Here is a 16,600-nt window from a genome sequence, read left to right as displayed (position 1 = left end):
TCTTTTGTCCTACCCTCCCATGGCAGCGGGGTCCTATTGGAAACTAAGGGATATTAAGGCCTCCTTTTAATAGAGTATAGGAACAAAGCATTAACACATAGTGAATACATGAACTCCTCAAACTACGGTCATAACCGGAAGTGGTCCCGATTATTGTCACTTCGGGGTTGCCGGATCATAACACATGGTAGGTGACTATAGACTTGCAAGATAGGATCTAGAACTCTCATATATTGATGAAAGCATAATAGGTTCAGATCTGAAATCATGGCACTCGGGCCCTAGTGACAAGCATTAAGCATAGCAAAGTCATAGCAACATCAATCTCAGAACATAGTGGATACTAGGGATCAAACCCTAACAAAACTAACTCGATTACATGATAAATCTCATCCAACCCATCACCGTCCAGCAAGCCTACGATGGAATTACTCACGCACGGCGGTGAGCATCATGAAATTGGTGATGGAGGAAGGTTGATGATGATGATGGCGACGGATTCCCCTCTCCGAAGCCCCGAATGGACTCCAGATCAGCCCTCCCGAGAGAGTTTAGGGCTTGGCGGCGGCTCCGTATCATAAAACACGATGAATCCTTCTCCTTGGTTTTTTCTCCCCAAAAATGAATATATGGAGTCAGGGTTGAGGTCGGTGGAGCGTCAGGGGGCCCACGAGGCAGGGGGCGCCAGGGGGGTAGGGCGCACCCCCCACCCTTGTGGACAGGTGGAGGCCCCCGTGACGTGGATCTTTCTTCCAGTATTTTTTATATATTCGAAAATAATTCTTCGTGGATTTTCAGGTCATTCCGAGAACTTTTGTTTCTTCACAAAAATAACACCATGGCAATTCTACTGAAAACAACGTCAGTCCGGGTTAGTTCCATTCAAATCATGCAAGTTAGAGTCCAAAACAAGGGCAAAAGTGTTTGGAAAAGTAGATACGACGAAGACATATCAACTCCCCCAAGCTTAAACCTTTGCTTGTCCTCAAGCAATTCAGTTGATAAATTGAAAGTGATAAAGAAAAACTTTTACAAACTCTGTTTGCTCTTGTTGTTGCAAATATGTAAAGCCAGCATTCAAGTTTTCAGCAAAGATTATGAACTAACCATATTCACAATAACATTTAGGTCTCATGTTTACTCATATCAATGACATAATCAACTAGCGAGCAATAATAATAAATCTCGGATGACAACTCTTTGTCAAAACAATCATGATATGATATAACAAGATGGTATCTCGCTAGCCTTTTCTGAGACCGCAAAACATAAATGTAGAGCACCTTTAAAGATCAAGGACTGACTAGACATTGTAATTCATGGTAAAAGAGATCCAGTCAAGTCATACTTAATGTAAAATAACAGTAATGAATGCAAATGACAGCGGTGCTCTCCAACTGGTGCTTTTTAATAAGAGGATGATGACTCAACATAAAAGTAAATAGAGAGGCCCTTCGCAGAGGGAATCAAGGATTTGTAGAGGTGCCAGAGCTCTGTTTTGAAATAGATATGAATAATATTTTGAGCGGTATACTTTCATTGTCAACATAACAACCAAGAGATGGCGATATCTTCCATGCTACACACATTATAGGCGGTTCCCAAACAGAATGGTAAAGTTTATACTCCCCCTCCACCAACAAGCATCAATCCATGGCTTGTTCGAAACAACGAGTGCCTCCAACTAACAAGAGTCCCAGGGAAGTTTTGTTTGCAGTTATTTTGATTTAATTTGCATAAAGCATGTGACTGGGCATCCCGGTGACCAGCCATTTTCTCGTGAGTGAGGAGCGGAGTCCACTCCTCTTGAGAATAACCCGCCTAACATGGAAGATACAGACATCCCTAGTTGATACATGAGCTATTCGAGCATACAAAACAGAATGTTTATTTGAAGGTTTAGATTTTGGCACATACAAATTTACTTGGAACGGCAGGTAGATACCGTATATAGGTAGGTATGGTGGACTCATATGGAATAACTTTGGGGTTTATGGAATTGGATGCACAAGCAGTATTCCCGCTTAATACAAGTGAAGGCTAGCAAAAGACTGGGAAGCAACCAGCTAGAGAGTGACAACAGTCATGAACATGCATTAAAATTAATCAACACCGAATGCAAGCATGAGTAGGATATAATGCACCATGAACATAAATATCGTAGAGGCTATGTTGATTTTGTTTCAACTACATGCGTGAACATGTGCCAAGTCAAGCCACTCGAATCATTCAAAAGAGGATACCACCCTATCATACCACATCACAACCATTTTAATAGCATGTTTGACGGAGTAATTGACCACGGGTACCCCGAAGACGGCAAGACAATATTTCAAGACATCGGGGCTAGCAAAGCCCCTCAGTCCGACTGCCCGGCTGCTCCTGCTGGCTCCCCAGCCGGCTGCCGACTGCAGCTCGACCCGACACCGACAAGACCCTGACGAGACGGCCATACCGCGAACAAGACAACCGTACCGCGACGCCATCATCTACAGTGTACCTGTCCCCTTGGCACTATTCTATAAAGCGCCCAGGGGACAAGCATGACATGCACCATGCCTAGCCCATGCCACTACATAGCTTGGTTTGTAAGCTACCAAGGTAGCTTACAACCAACGCTACCACCACCCATGCCCACTACCAAGCTTACATCCTAAGCTACCCTCTCCTATATAAAGGAGAAGACACACATAGGCTCATACTTATACATGCCCATGGACACACCCCTCACGCATGCATACATGTTCACTCACGGTGGAGCACTCTCATGACCACTTGCTAGCTAGCTCATACACACATGAGACATATACAAGTCAGATGCCCATGGCACTGACCTCGGATACAGCTCTAGGAGCACTTTGTACTGCCCGATGTACACCCCAGATATATACTCAGACATGCAGGAGTAGGGATACTATCTCTCCGGAGAGCCCCGAACCTGGGTAAACTAGCGCATGCTACTCGCATACCCGCTCCCGGTCCTATCAGCAGCAATCTTACCCTCACACTAAGCCTTTGTGGCATCTGTCGACTCGCAAGCCCCCCGTGAGAATGCCATGACAGTTGGCGCCCACCGTGGGGCGATACTACTATTATGCTACCACGCTGCTGCTGGTTTCGCTGTCCGGGCGGGACCATCTTCGTCTTCCCCGCCGCGGCGTCGCGCCGTCTCTTCGGTAGCGCTCGGGGGCTAGACTTCGACCCGCCCCCGGAGCGGCCGTGCGGGACGGCGCGCCCTCGTCGTCGGCCTCGCCGTCTTCGTCACCGCCACCGTTGAGACGCCGGCCGTCTGTCTGTGCGTGCGCCGCGTGCAGGCTTTGCTTCGGTCGGTCGCATCCGTCCACGCGCCGCTCACGTCTGTTTCCCTCCATATTGCGCCTTGCTCTAGCCGGATTACCATTATACACATACAATCTATACAAGCTAGCTAGACGCAAGTCAATGGTCAAACCGTCCATCAGCCACACACTACTCGGACGTTGCCCAGATAATGGTCATATAATGGCCATACACGCCTAGTCAGGCACTGGCTTGCCTTTGCTCCGCTCCACCCAAGCGCCTTCGCCACGCTTGCGTGCGTCGTGCCTACTGCTCGAGCACCGCTGCTGCCTGCGGCTGCTCCTGCTCCTCGCGACTGCGTGGCCTCGCCCGGTCATCTGCTCTGCACCAACTAGCTGCCATTACATCCACAACAGTCAACAGCAAAAGAAAAAATCTGGTGAAGAACCAGTGGCCGCGGCGACCGACCCCAGTGCGCACCTCTACGACCGCTCCAGCCGCGCGCCTGTGTCGCCCTGGCGCGGCCCGGCCACGGCCTCCCGCGCGCGATCCCGTCCGCGCCGGCCCTTGCGCCCTCCATCTCCGCGAGCGTCGTTTCCCCGACCTCCCCCTCATCCAGTGCGTCCACACCATGGCAGGCCGCCCCTTCCCCTCCGCACCGGCCTTCGCGCCGTCTTCACCGCTACAGCCGGCCCGACCGCCTCCCTCCATCATCCGGCTCCCCGACGGCGCCCCGCGCCTGGCCGGGCCCGGGTAGCTCCCGCGCCGGCTGCTGCGCGGCCGCCTGCTCCCGCACCGGCTGCGGCAGGCCCGGCCGGCTCCCGCCCCCCCGTGGCCGGCTCGCCGCTAGCCGGCCGCGCCGCCTCGCGCAGCTCCTCCCACGCCCGCCGGGATGCCGCCCCACGCTGGCCCCGCGCCGCCTCCCCGGGATCTCCGCGCCGGCTCCGCCTTCTCGCCTAGCCGGCCCCGAGCCCGGTCTCCTCGTGGCCGCAGCTGCGCCCAACTCCGGCCTCCCGCCCCGAGCGCCGGGTCCTCCTCGCGCTGCGCGCCCGCTCCTGGCCTCGTCACGGGAGGCCGCTCCACCATGCCGCCTGCGCCCGGCCGGCTGCTCCGCCACCACGCCGGGCCGGCCGCCTCCCGCGCGCTTGCTGCCTCAAGCGCGCCGGCCGCCGTCCACACCGCGCCAAGACGCCCAAGTCCCGCCACCCGGCCGCCGACTCCCCGTCCGTGCCTACGCGGCCAGCTCCCGCCACCCGGACGGCCGGCTCCGCCCGCCACCCGGCTTCACCCACCACCCGGCCGGCCTGGCCGGCTCCCTGCCCGCTCTTGCCGATTGTTGAGCCAATGTGAAGAAGATAAAAGAAAAGTCAAAGCCGCTAGCCGGCTGAAGAGAGAAAAGTCACATCGGGTGCCCAGCTGGCTGACTGGAAAAAAAAGTGGGCGTCCGAGAAACGAAGCAGAAGAAGTGTCTGTCTGGTTGTACTGGCAGACAAAAAGAAGAAGACAAAGTAGTCACCGGGAGACCCGGCCCGACTGCTCAGCAGTCGGCCCGAATCTCGGGGGCTACACCCAGCGGGTGCGCTGACGCACCCCCGTGAAAAAGAAGACAAAGTAGCTGCCAGAAGATCCGGCCCGACTGCTCAGCAGTCGGCCCGAATCTCGGGGGCTACACCAAGTGGGTGCGCTGGTGCGCCCCCACGGAAGATTGCACATAAGAGAAGAGTTTGTTCCGGTTGCCAGCAGCCGGCAGAAGAGAAAAAGAAGAAAAAGGGCGCTGCAAGATGCCTCGCCGCCTGGCCGGTCGAGCCTGACCGGCCGGGACCCCCCCCCCTTCGAGCACCCGGAGGCTCGAAGGCTACACCCAACGGGTACGCCGGCGCACTCCGCGAGCGCCGAGCCGTGCCGGCTGTCTTCGACAACGACCGCGACTACAAGAAAATCAATGTGAGCTCCTCACCCGCATATTTTTTGCACCACGCAAGCACGGATAACCCCGAGCGAAGCTCGGGGGCTGTCTCCGCGTTTTATTACAGTAGCATCATTGTTTGCCCAGGCGCCAGCCGGAGTTGGCCCGGGGGCTGGCCGCTTGGCCTGAGACGTTAGATCCCGCAGACGGCTTAGTACCATGCCCGGTACCAAAGGCCCACTCTTAGTCATAGACCACAGAGCGGCTGTCCGACTAGCAAGAGTGAACGCTGGAGGCCACCCACGCGAAAAACGTTCGGGAAGAAAAACAGATCGGGCGACCCGGTCGTTTCCTTTACAAGTATTTGCTCGGTCGAATTTGCTCCCAGACTCTGAGTACTGTACACTCCACTTCGCGGCCCACTCTCAGCCACAGACCGTAGAGCGGCTGTCCGGCGAGCAAGAGCACAAGCCAAAAAGCGGAGGGAACATGAAAAAGATTAAAGGGGGCTCGAACGAAACCGAGTCGGCACCCTCCGCATAAAACTTGCAATGCTAAAAGTAAACATTTGATATATCTGCGTGGACTAACTTTGTCTTTTTCATGATCATTTCCATGAACACTCGCCAAAAAACCTCCGCCCAACTTTGCCAAGTTGCCCGGAGGCTTGGGGGCTACTGACGGAGTAATTGACCACGGGTACCCCGAAGACGGCAAGATAATATTTCAAGACATCGGGGCTAGCAAAGCCCCTCAGTCTGACTGCCCAGCTGCTCCTCCCGGCTCCCCAGCCGGCTGCCGACTGCGCCAACCAGCCGGCCGCCGATTGCAGCTCGACCCAACACCGACAAGACCCCGACGAGACGGCCATACCGCGGACAAGACAACCGTACCACGACGCCATCATCTACAGTGTACCTGTCCCCTTGACACTATTCTATAAAGTGCCCAGGGGACAAGCATGACATGCACCATGCCTAGCCCATGCCACTACATAGCTTGGTTTGTAAGCTACCAAGGTAGCTTACAACCAACGCTACCACCACCCATGCCCACTACCAAGCTTACATCCTAAGCTACCCTCTCCTATATAAAGGAGAAGACACACATAGGCTCATACTTATACATGCCCATGGACACACCCCTCACGCATGCATACATGTTCACTCACGGTGGAGCACTCTCATGCTCACTTGCTAGATAGCTCATACACACATGAGACATATACAAGTCAGATGCCCATGGCACTGACCTCGGATACAGCTCTAGGAGCACTTTGTACTGCCCGATGTACACCCCAGATATATACTCAGACATGCAGGAGTAGGGGTATTATCTCTCCGGAGAGCCCCGAACCTGGGTAAACTAGCGCGTGCTACTCGCATACCCGCTCCTGGTCCTATCAGCAGCAGTCTTACCCTCACCCTAAGCCCTTGTGGCATCTGTCGACTCGCAAGCCCCTCGTGAGAATACCACGACAATGTTGGCACGCAAGGTAAACCATTATAAGCTCCTAGATAATTAAGCATGACATAAGCAACTATAATCTCTAATTGTCATTGCAAACATGTTTATTCATAATAGGCTGAATCAGGAACGATGAACTAATCATATTTACAAAAACAAGAGAGGTTGAGTTCATACCAGCTTTTCTTATCTCAATAAGTTCATCATATAATCATCATTATTGCCTTTCACTTGCACGACCGAATAGTGTGGATAATAATAATAGTTCACGTGCATTGGACTAAGCTGGAATCTGCAAGCATTCAATTCAAGAGAGAAGACAAGGTAATATGGGCTCTTTGTCAGATCAACGATAATGCATATAAGAGCCACTTTAACATTTTAATTATGGTCTTCTCCTCTCGACCCCCAAAGGAAAGAAAAGAAATAAAACTATTTACATGGGAAAGCTCCCAACAAGAAAAAGAAGAACGAGAAATATTTTTGGGTTTTCTTTTTAATTATTACTACTACAGCATGAGAAGTAAACTAGCTGAAAGCTACAACTTTTTTTGTTTTTCTTAAGGTTTATTAAACACACAAGAAGAAAGCATAAAAAGTAAAACAAACTAGCATGGATGATACAATGAAAAAGTATGAGCACCGACAACTAGCAATGAGTGTGTGAACATGAATGTAATGTCGGTGAGAAATACGTACTCCCCCAAGATTAGGCTTTTGGCCTAAGTTGGTCTATGGCCACGGCTGGCCTGGCGGATATCCAAAGTAATAGTTGGGGTCATACTGTGAAGAAGCCTCGGATTGCCACTGGTTGGCAATCACCTCCGGATCCCACTGGTAATCAGACTGTCGTGGAGGCTCAAATTGTGATTCCGGCTCTGGCTCTGTAGCTGATGTAGGGTTCTGGTAGGTGTGAATGGCCTCCAACGAAACAAGGTACTTGCCTGCAGATAAATCAAACAATGAAGGAGCAGGCAGGGTAATAGTCTCAGGATGATTTTTACCAAATATTAATTTGTACTTAAGCGCATTTTCCCTATTCTTAACAATAAAATCATGTGCTACCATACTTTTATAATCTAAATAAACAGAAGGCAGCAACTTCTCTTCCTTCTCATAATGCCTAATAGGTATGTTAAAGTGTGCAGCGAGGCGCGAGGCGAAGATGCCTCCAAGGACGGGGCCCTTAGTACGGTTAAGATTTAACCGCTTAGCAATAATAGCGCCCATACTAAATGTGTCATCACGAAATAAGGCATGGAACAAAATAACAATATCAGGGGCACTCAGGTTTTCACAGTTTTCGCGCCCAATTAAGCATCTACTAGCAAATATAACAAAGTAACGTAGAACAGAAAAGTGTATGCTAGTAATTCATGGGTCGGAAACCTTCCTCGTTTCCCCTACAGTAATGGTATCAATAAACCCATCCACATCGTCACGATGTGGTTCCTCTACGCTGCCCTCGAAAGGGATCAAACAAACCCGACAAAAATCTTGAAGTGACATCTTCTTATGCTCATCATATAAATAAAATTCCACCATAGGTGGTGAGCTCCTATCATGAAAATGAAAGTTTTGCACAAAGATATTGGTGAGTAAGAAATACTGTTCCGCGCCTGCTACTTCAACAAAACATATGTGAGATTCCCTCAAAAAAATACATATATGAGATATCTATTATGTTTATTGTGTTTGTCATTTACCATTGTTTTCCTTTAGAAACTTGCAATCATTTAAATTTATCGAAATATGTATATAGCAACCGTGTGGCAGATTGCGAAACTGCCACACGCATCCGCTCGTGCCTTCCTAATTTTAATTGTCAATTATGACTCCACGCGCCTTTTCGATTTTCGGAAAAAATAATGCTTGTACTAGGATTTGATCTCTGGTCTGCAAGTAATCAACAAAAGGAACTAACCACCTCACCTATGACACTCATTGTTGAACAAGTTAAGGGAAATACTGTTTTTGACATGTTTTTGTCTTTAATATGTTAGCACTGAAAAACTTTTTGTTTCAAGCATCGTGGTAACTTTGATCATTGGGAATAAATTTGTTGAACCCACCCCCCGGTAATTTCTGTAAATAGCACGATAACATTCATGCCATAGACCTGATAATTTAGATACAAACATCATGGTAACTTTAACCATTGGAAAGACAAATGTGAAAAGATACCCGATAATTTATGTGTAAAGAGATGGTAATATACGCAGCGCACATCTGATAACTGAGGTAGAAACACCATGATAACTTTGACCGTAGGGTATTTTTTTTAAAGATACTCCGGTATCTTCTGTGTAAATAGCACGGTAGTATACCTCCCTCCACTGGCATTTTTATGTGTAAATAGCATGAAAACATATGCACTGCGATAACTAAACACCATGATAAATTTTTGACCTGTGGGGGGGGATTTGTTGCTGAAACATACTCCTCATAAATTTTGTGTAAATAGCATGATATTTTAAGCACTACGGGCTTGATAAGTTACCTAGAATCACCATGATAACTTTTTGTCCCAGAAAAAAGTTGGTCAAAACATCCCCAATATTTTTTGTGTAAATAACATGATAATATAAGCATCGCATAACCGATAACTTGCAATATAAACATGATGGTAACTTTTTTACCAAAGGAAAAAAAGTTGTTAAAAACATACACTCGCCTTGCGCGTGAGCCTCTTGGATGAACGCAACACATGGCGTGCCACGAGGAAGTCACATAATGTTTAGTCTCATGAGGGGCACACGTGTTATAGGCATGATAAGTTACACAAAAACATCGTGATAATTTTTGACCTATGGAAAAAGCTACCGAAACACACCCAGTTTTTAGGTGCAAGTACCATGATAATATATGAACTGTAGACCCGGTAACTCATGTACAATCCCCCATGGTAACTTTGACCGGGGGAGGTTGATGTACATATACCCTGCTAACTTATGTGTAAGTACCGCGGTATTTTACACATCGAAGACCTTATAACTTATGTACAAAATACAGTGGTAATTTTGAAGGGGTGTAGTTGTTGAAGCATAGTACCTGGTATGTTCTATGTAAATAGCACGGTAAGTTATGCAACACAGCCTGATAACTTGCATACAAATACCATGGTAACTTTGTCCTGAGGAGAAATCATGTGGTAGACGTGAAGAAGTGACAGTTTTCTCGGGGATGGCTGCCCATGATGCCCGGGAGAAGCAGGTTTCTCGGGTGAACCTGCGGGGTCGTTTAGGAGGAGACGAGGTCAAAGGACAAGGGATCGTGTGGTACTTTAAAATGAAAGAAATAGAGATGTGGCAGTTTTGCTTATATAGCACACGTGTGCCAAATATCACAGTCCTAAATTTGTACAACATGCATCTCTGATTGAGCAATTTCATCAAGATGTCAACTTCTGTTTTGTCATAGTCAAACCTTCAATTTGCCCTCGGCAAGCACGTTCACTCAACATCTTCTATTTTCTGTTCAAGCACGACCCATATTTGTCTTAGGTTAACTTGATCTCGGAATCGATAAATAAAGTCATAAACTAATGTCTTCTCTTTAGCCTCCATCATCTAGAGGCCTACAAATATACTGTCTTGTCTCCAATGTACACATATGTTTGCTGGCTAATGATTCCATAGTAATTATATCGGGTTGTTGGCCATTGTTATCTCTTATAACTAATCACAGTCTTAAAAATGCCATGGGGTAAGCTACTTAATCACAAATTACTTTGGAACATTTTTTATTGTGTCATTTCCATAATATCTTCTGGCGGTACGCTTGGACGTCATGAAAAGTATGATCTGTTTAATATTATCACCGTTCGGAAATAAGTGACATGGTTTTAGTTCTAATTACTTACCGAATGGAGGGAGTATCACTTATAGCTTTATTTATATGTGTAACCATCTGGACATGTGCTTTTGTAGAAAAGCCCAAAAGACATAATTTGTTTGGTATGATTGTAAGTTAGTAATTTATCAAAACATTTCACTCGGGGCATGTGAAATCCTTCACTCACACAGCCAGCACATGTTTGAATTTCCTTTTGCCAGTATTGCTACATTGTCATTTGACTCATTTGGTGCATTTCCATCCGCTTTTACTTAGTTGTCATTCTACTAAAACATCAAACTATTATTACTACTGGATATTTATTTACGCTGCATAGATTTATTTACCAAGTTTACTTCAACTTTATGTGCTAAACATCGCTGTGTCAACATTTTTTTGATTAAATAAAGCATACTGTTCGTAAAGAAAAAACTTTGGAGAAAACCACGATCCGCCCCGCAGAGATCACGACCGTCCATCCAAACAGCATCGAACCCCTCATACCGTCCCACGTCACGGATCCGGGACAACCACGCCTCCACCAATCAGCGCTCACATCCCCCCTCTATAAACCCACATCAGCCCCGCAACTCCTTTCCCAGCATCTCGTTCCAAATCTCCCACCTTCCACCCCCCCCACCCCCCCCCCCCCCCCCCCCAAACCAACCAGCAGCAGCACCGGCGGCTTCCCCTCTCCCCGCTCCAGACGCAGCGATGGCCCCCAAGGCGGCGGAGAAGAAGCCGGCGGCGAAGAAGCCCGCGGAGGAGGAGGCGACGACGGAGAAGGCCGAGAAGGCGCCGGCCGGGAAGAAGCCCAAGGCCGAGAAGCGGCTGCCGGCGGCGGGCAAGGGCAAGGCCTCCGGCAAGGAGGGCGGCGGCGACAAGAAGTCCAGGAAGAAGGGCAAGAAGAGCGTGGAGACGTACAAGATCTACATCTTCAAGGTGCTGAAGCAGGTGCACCCCGACATCGGCATCTCCTCAAAGGCCATGTCCATCATGAACTCCTTCATCAACGACATCTTCGAGAAGCTCGCCGGCGAGGCCGCCAAGCTCGCCCGCTACAACAAGAAGCCCACCATCACGTCCCGGGAGATCCAGACCTCCGTCCGCCTCGTCCTCCCCGGCGAGCTCGCCAAGCACGCCGTCTCCGAGGGCACCAAGGCCGTCACCAAGTTCACCTCCTCTTAGATTGTACATCTAGTAGCGACTGTAGATGGTTCTGTTTACTTGGTGCTTGTCGACTCTGGCTATCTGGAAGTATAAGTGGTATTACTGCTGGCTAGATGGGAATTGCTGAATGATTGCCAAAGCTCTGTTGGTTCTTTGGTTGTAACAGCCGAATTTGTGCTTCTTTTCTTTTGGTAAACTGACATATCAAAAGTAGTGATCCATTTCAGCTGTGACTGTGATACTGATCTCTGCCATGCGATTGTGCTTCCGTAGCAATGTAAGTTTCCAGAATCACTTGATTCTGGTGCAATGTTGTCCAATCGCCTGGGCTTATTTCCTGCTGTGATTATTTATTGTCAATAAGAGCAACCCAATGGTTTGCTTGCCATCTCTGGTTCTTGTTTTGGTAGTACTCCCTCCGTCCGAAAATACTTGTCATCAAAATGGACAAAAAAGGATGTACTTGTCATCAAAATGAACAAAAAAGGATGTATATAGAACTAAAACATATCTAGATACATCCTTTTTTATTCATTTTGATGACAAGTATTTCAGGGAGTAGTTTCCTTTGCTTATGAAGCAGTATCAGTCAAATTGGTCAGCCTGAAGCAGCTTGGCGCTGTACATGATTGTGTTACTGTGAAAATGCCAAGTGTGAGAAAATTAGACTAGCTGTCTGTTTCTTGCCGGAAGGTGTTCCTTAAACAAGATGATGTGCTGGAGGCATGCTTCTGTATTGCCTTGCTATAAACAAGATGGTGTTTATTGTATCGTCTTTGATGCACATTTGGTTTATACATGGAAGCTATGGTCTTCTGACCTGCTGGTGTCATGTACACATAGAAGGTGAACCATCTTCACTTAAATCCAAGGGCTGATAACTTTTGTGAGTTGTCACGGTGGTATTATGTAAAATGGTTGGGTTTGTGATAGCTGTGCCTGAATCTGCGCGCATCGTGCACTGTAGTTGCATGGAAACAACAATTGTAATAACACAGTGGTATTTTGGTCACCATTTATTATTATTATTATTATTATTATTATTATTGACTTAATATATTTTATCTTGGGTTTGGGTTGGTAGGTGGTGTGTCACAAGATGTGCAACGACATGGTGAGCTTGTTCTCATCCTGCTCTTCAGACACCGCAGCAATTCAGAGATTGTTGAACTTCATGACTAGCTGGTAAGCGCTTTCAAAATCCTATGATAGGTTGCATCCTGCAGGTTGCAAACAACAACTTGGATCTGTGTTGATTATCTGTCCATCTGTCGTTTCTGTCCTCTCGATAGTTCCTGAGTCGATCAAATTGTATGTATAGAAGGGCAAACTGATCAAGACCTGTGATTCGTTGGTCATCTCTAAAATTTTAGGAGAGATGGTATGTGCTATTATAAAACATCAAGAAATGCAAATTAAATGTGAGATGTCCTATTGGTAACACCAGTTTGTTAACACCTTGTCATCATTATCCAATGGTCACATGATCACTGGCGAGTCTCTAGATCATTACTTAACAGAAGTATTCAGATAGCTACTTATAAGATATAATATAGTCATGCAACTCAACTAAAATTGTAAGAATTAAAAAAGAATCAGCAAAAAGGTGAACTAGTTTTTCAGCATTCCAGAGCAGATGTAAGCATTGTTCAGAAGAGGTAACCATCTGCACAAGAATCTAGTTTAACATCAAATACTGATGAAAAGGAGTTCAACTAGTACATCTAGAAGAAAAACTGCATCACATACTAGGATCATAATACCTTGTATACACATTCAGATTATGAATGTCTGACCATTGTCAACCAACCGGCACCTTAACACAGCCCGTAGAGCAGTCTAGGTGGAAGAACATGCAAGTAAAGTTAAGCACATGGCCTTTTCGTGCATAAGATCCCCACAAAAAAGAAAAGAAATCAAAGAAATTATCATCTTCAGCTGCTGCAACAGAAGATGCCAAAGGATCTTATCCTGGCAGTGAATAATTAATCAACATCAACACTCATATACATTGCAAATTATTCCAGTTAATTTGTTGCAGAATCCAAAAATTGATATTGGTGCATTGTAGAGACTAAAGATTCAGCTAACGCTAAACCAAATTGTCTACATTCCAGAGAGGCTGTGGCATTGCTCAGTAGAGGTAATCATTTGCCCAAAAAAAGCTGTAAGGTTTACTAGCAATGCTATTAGATGCTCAAAATATCATCATGTTGCTAGCAACTGAATTTGTGACATTAAATATTATTTGGCAAGAATAGGAGGTGGAATCATATTCTTAGTTGTGCTATGATCGAACTAACTGGTGCCTAGGCAACGAAACAAATTAGAATCCAGCAGCTAATCCACCCTAGTTGTGAGTAATTCGTTAATCGAAAGCAGTTTCCTGGAGGGGAGTGTCTCATGCTCCCAGCAATCTACAGCTGCTAGAAAAGAAATCATGGCACAGTTAAGAGAGTCCTGAAACGAAGATGTGTTAGACTAGGCCTGGTTGCCACAGCTGTTAACATTGGCACAGCATCAAAGTGACAGCAGGCATGATCATCAGTTCACGACATGTAGGGCGAGCTACGAGCTCCCAGGAATAAGTCGCAAAGATTTACATGGACATCCTTTCTCGCTTGGTTGCATTCCCAAAACAAGTTTTAAGTTCAGATCAAGAAAAGCAAACTTTACACCACTAACAGCAGCAGCAGCAGCAGCAGCAGCTTCAGTGTTGTCACTCAATGACATCCCTGGGCGGTGTTTGCACTAGATCACTATCAGTTGGAAGATTGTCGCAATCTGCTCTCGATGTTATCGCCTCTCACTCAGTTTTCTTTTCTTCTTGCTTTGCACGGTCTCTCCATGGCGCCTGCATCATACACAAACACACCATAACTGCATAGCGACAGAACCTCAAGAAAAGCAGTAAGGTTTCGGAAAAAAAATATACAGCAAGTTTCAGCATAGGATGGAACTTTGTGGTGCAAAGTAACTATCGGCATGAGCTGATTTAGACTACACTGCATCAGCCAAACTGACGAAATACTCAGAAGGACTCACCCATCCCGCCTCTGCTTTTGTTTTCTCTTGACGCTATTCGGCTCTGGCTCATCTTTGCCGCGCCGCCTGAACACCTCAGAATCACTACTACTACCGCCGCCGGCATCCGCGACACAGCCCCTCGACAGCGCGAGTCTATCAAGAACGGATGCGTCGGCCGAGGTTTCTTCTAACCGTGCTTTGAACAAATCTTCCAGCAAAACAACACCTGGAAAAGCACAAGCATATAGCATGTTGGTCAGCAAAGAGATTGCTGCAGTTATGCCACATGTGAATGTGATGGAAGACGCCGATCAAAATTCAAAAGGCTAGTATTCAAATTTGTCCCTTGGTCGCTCCAATTTGTCCAGAGTATTCGAGGATAACAGCAGGAACAGATGAGCGTTGCTATATATGATGGGTGTCTGGGAAAGTGGTTCAGGTAGTACCGAGGGCACGCAGCGTGCGCAGATCGAACCCGTCGGCGAGGTGGGGGCGGCCGGCCGTCTCCGCCCGCTTCACGGCCAGCATCTTCAGGCTGATGAGGAGATCCTGCACAACACCGCCGTGGCACCATTAACACCTGTCGTCAGGAAGAGAAGCTATAGGAGAGAGAATAAGAAGAGGAGCAGGCGTCACCGACGAGCTCTGGCTCGGAGAGGGCCGCGAGCCACCGCGACTCCTCGGTGTTGGCGCTGCTCTCCGCAGTCTCCGGGGGTGGGGTTTCGCCGGCGGCGGGGGGCGCCATGAGGGAGTTGGGAGAAGAAGATGGGGCCTTTATTTTTATTTATTTATTTTCTTTTTGGGGGGATTATTATTTTTTGCTTTTTTTAAGGGGTTATTATTTTTCAGAAACACTAACGCCCACACATTTGGATCGTTGTTCACTGTCTTTTGCACGAATCTTGACACGAAAAGATGGATTTGGTGTGCCACATAGGACGAGGCTGGTGTGTGGGCGTTTGAGAGTTTGCTCACACGTCCGCACCACGCTGTTTGCCAGCTACGCTGTGTGGACGAACTAGTTTTTGCCCACACAACCACCACCTAGTTCATGCGCATGTGGGCGAACTGATTTTCGCCCACACGGCACTCCTACGTTGTGGATGACAATTGCAGTTACGCGAATGTGGCAACTAGGTAAACACACATGACAACTGTTGTTCATTTGCTAGACGACAATTGCAGTTGCGCGTATGTGGCAACCAGATAAACACACATGACAAATGTGATTAGCAATACATGGCAACTAGGGTCGGACCACACGTGACAACTACTTATTGACCATATGTGGCAAGTAGTTAATCACACACGGCAACTACAGTTTGATTACACGCGGCAACTACCATAAATTAGACATGGCAACTATAGTTAACCAAAACAGATAGAGTTGTCATGCTTTTACAACTACACTTGTCATCCCGGATAACTACATCTGCCAACCAGGATGGCAACTAAATCGTCATCCCGCGGGGTACCTAAGTAGCTGCGCGAGGACATGTGGGCATTTTTGCTTCGCGCCACAAGCGCGGGGTGGAGATGAGTAGTATTTGTTGGGCGTGTGGCACGAAGTAGTCGCATCCACACATGTGGGCAATTCTAATATCCGCCCACACACAGCCCGTATGGGCTGCCTCCTACTCACACCATATACGGTGTGTAGGCGCATGTCGAATATACCACACATGTGGCAGTTATCGGGGTCTTTTTTTTTTGCTTTTTTAGGGTATAAAGCCAATTTTATTGATCAAAGACCACAACTAGTGGGATACAATTCGGGCCGAGATAAAGAAAGAGAAAACCTTGACTATATGAGTCCGCATTAAGAGCAACTCTAAAACTCTAACTCGACGATCTAAAGAGGCGCTTGTTTTGCCCGTTTGGGTCAGCTCAGCGGACAAGCGTGTATGCCTTTTGGTT

At 47.4% G+C, this 16,600-nt stretch overlaps 2 protein-coding genes across 2 annotated transcripts; one reads left to right on the top strand and one right to left on the bottom strand.

Moving 5' to 3' along the window:
* Positions 1-11,144: 11,144 nt before the first annotated feature.
* Positions 11,145-11,882, top strand: LOC125506628 (histone H2B.1-like). The gene has a single exon (XM_048671415.2). The coding sequence runs from the start codon at positions 11,201-11,203 to the stop codon at positions 11,672-11,674; it is 474 nt and encodes a 157-aa protein (XP_048527372.2). The 5' UTR covers positions 11,145-11,200; the 3' UTR covers positions 11,675-11,882.
* A 2,235-nt stretch (positions 11,883-14,117) lies between these two features.
* Positions 14,118-15,500, bottom strand: LOC125555440 (uncharacterized). The gene is made up of 4 exons (XM_048718399.2): positions 15,324-15,500; positions 15,130-15,232; positions 14,702-14,909; positions 14,118-14,510 (listed from the first exon to the last, which is right to left on the bottom strand). Exons 1-4 carry the CDS (start codon positions 15,426-15,428, stop codon positions 14,453-14,455), a joined length of 474 nt encoding a protein of 157 aa, XP_048574356.2. The 5' UTR covers positions 15,429-15,500; the 3' UTR covers positions 14,118-14,452.
* Between the last annotated feature and the right edge of the window lie 1,100 nt (positions 15,501-16,600).

The sequence above is a fragment of the Triticum urartu genome, chromosome 5A (assembly GCF_056163025.1).
Source record: "Triticum urartu cultivar PI428250 chromosome 5A, HENAU_Tu73, whole genome shotgun sequence".
In the NCBI taxonomy this organism is placed as follows: Eukaryota; Viridiplantae; Streptophyta; class Magnoliopsida; order Poales; family Poaceae; genus Triticum; species Triticum urartu.
The sequence above is the reverse complement of the archived record's forward strand: the minus strand, read 5'-3'. Positions and strand labels throughout refer to the sequence as shown.

Excerpts from the sequence above, each read along its gene's own strand:
- LOC125506628 (XM_048671415.2), top strand. The coding sequence starts at position 11,201 with ATGGCCCCCAAGGCGGCGGAGAAGAAGCCGGCGGCGAAGAAGCCCGCG.
- LOC125555440 (XM_048718399.2), bottom strand. The coding sequence starts at position 15,428 with ATGGCGCCCCCCGCCGCCGGCGAAACCCCACCCCCGGAGACTGCGGAG. Across the intron at positions 15,233-15,323 it reads CCCTCTCCGAGCCAGAGCTC|GATCTCCTCATCAGCCTGAA; the intron begins GTCGGTGACGCC and ends GGTGTTGTGCAG. Across the intron at positions 14,511-14,701 it reads CAAAAGCAGAGGCGGGATGG|GCGCCATGGAGAGACCGTGC; the intron begins GTGAGTCCTTCT and ends TGTATGATGCAG.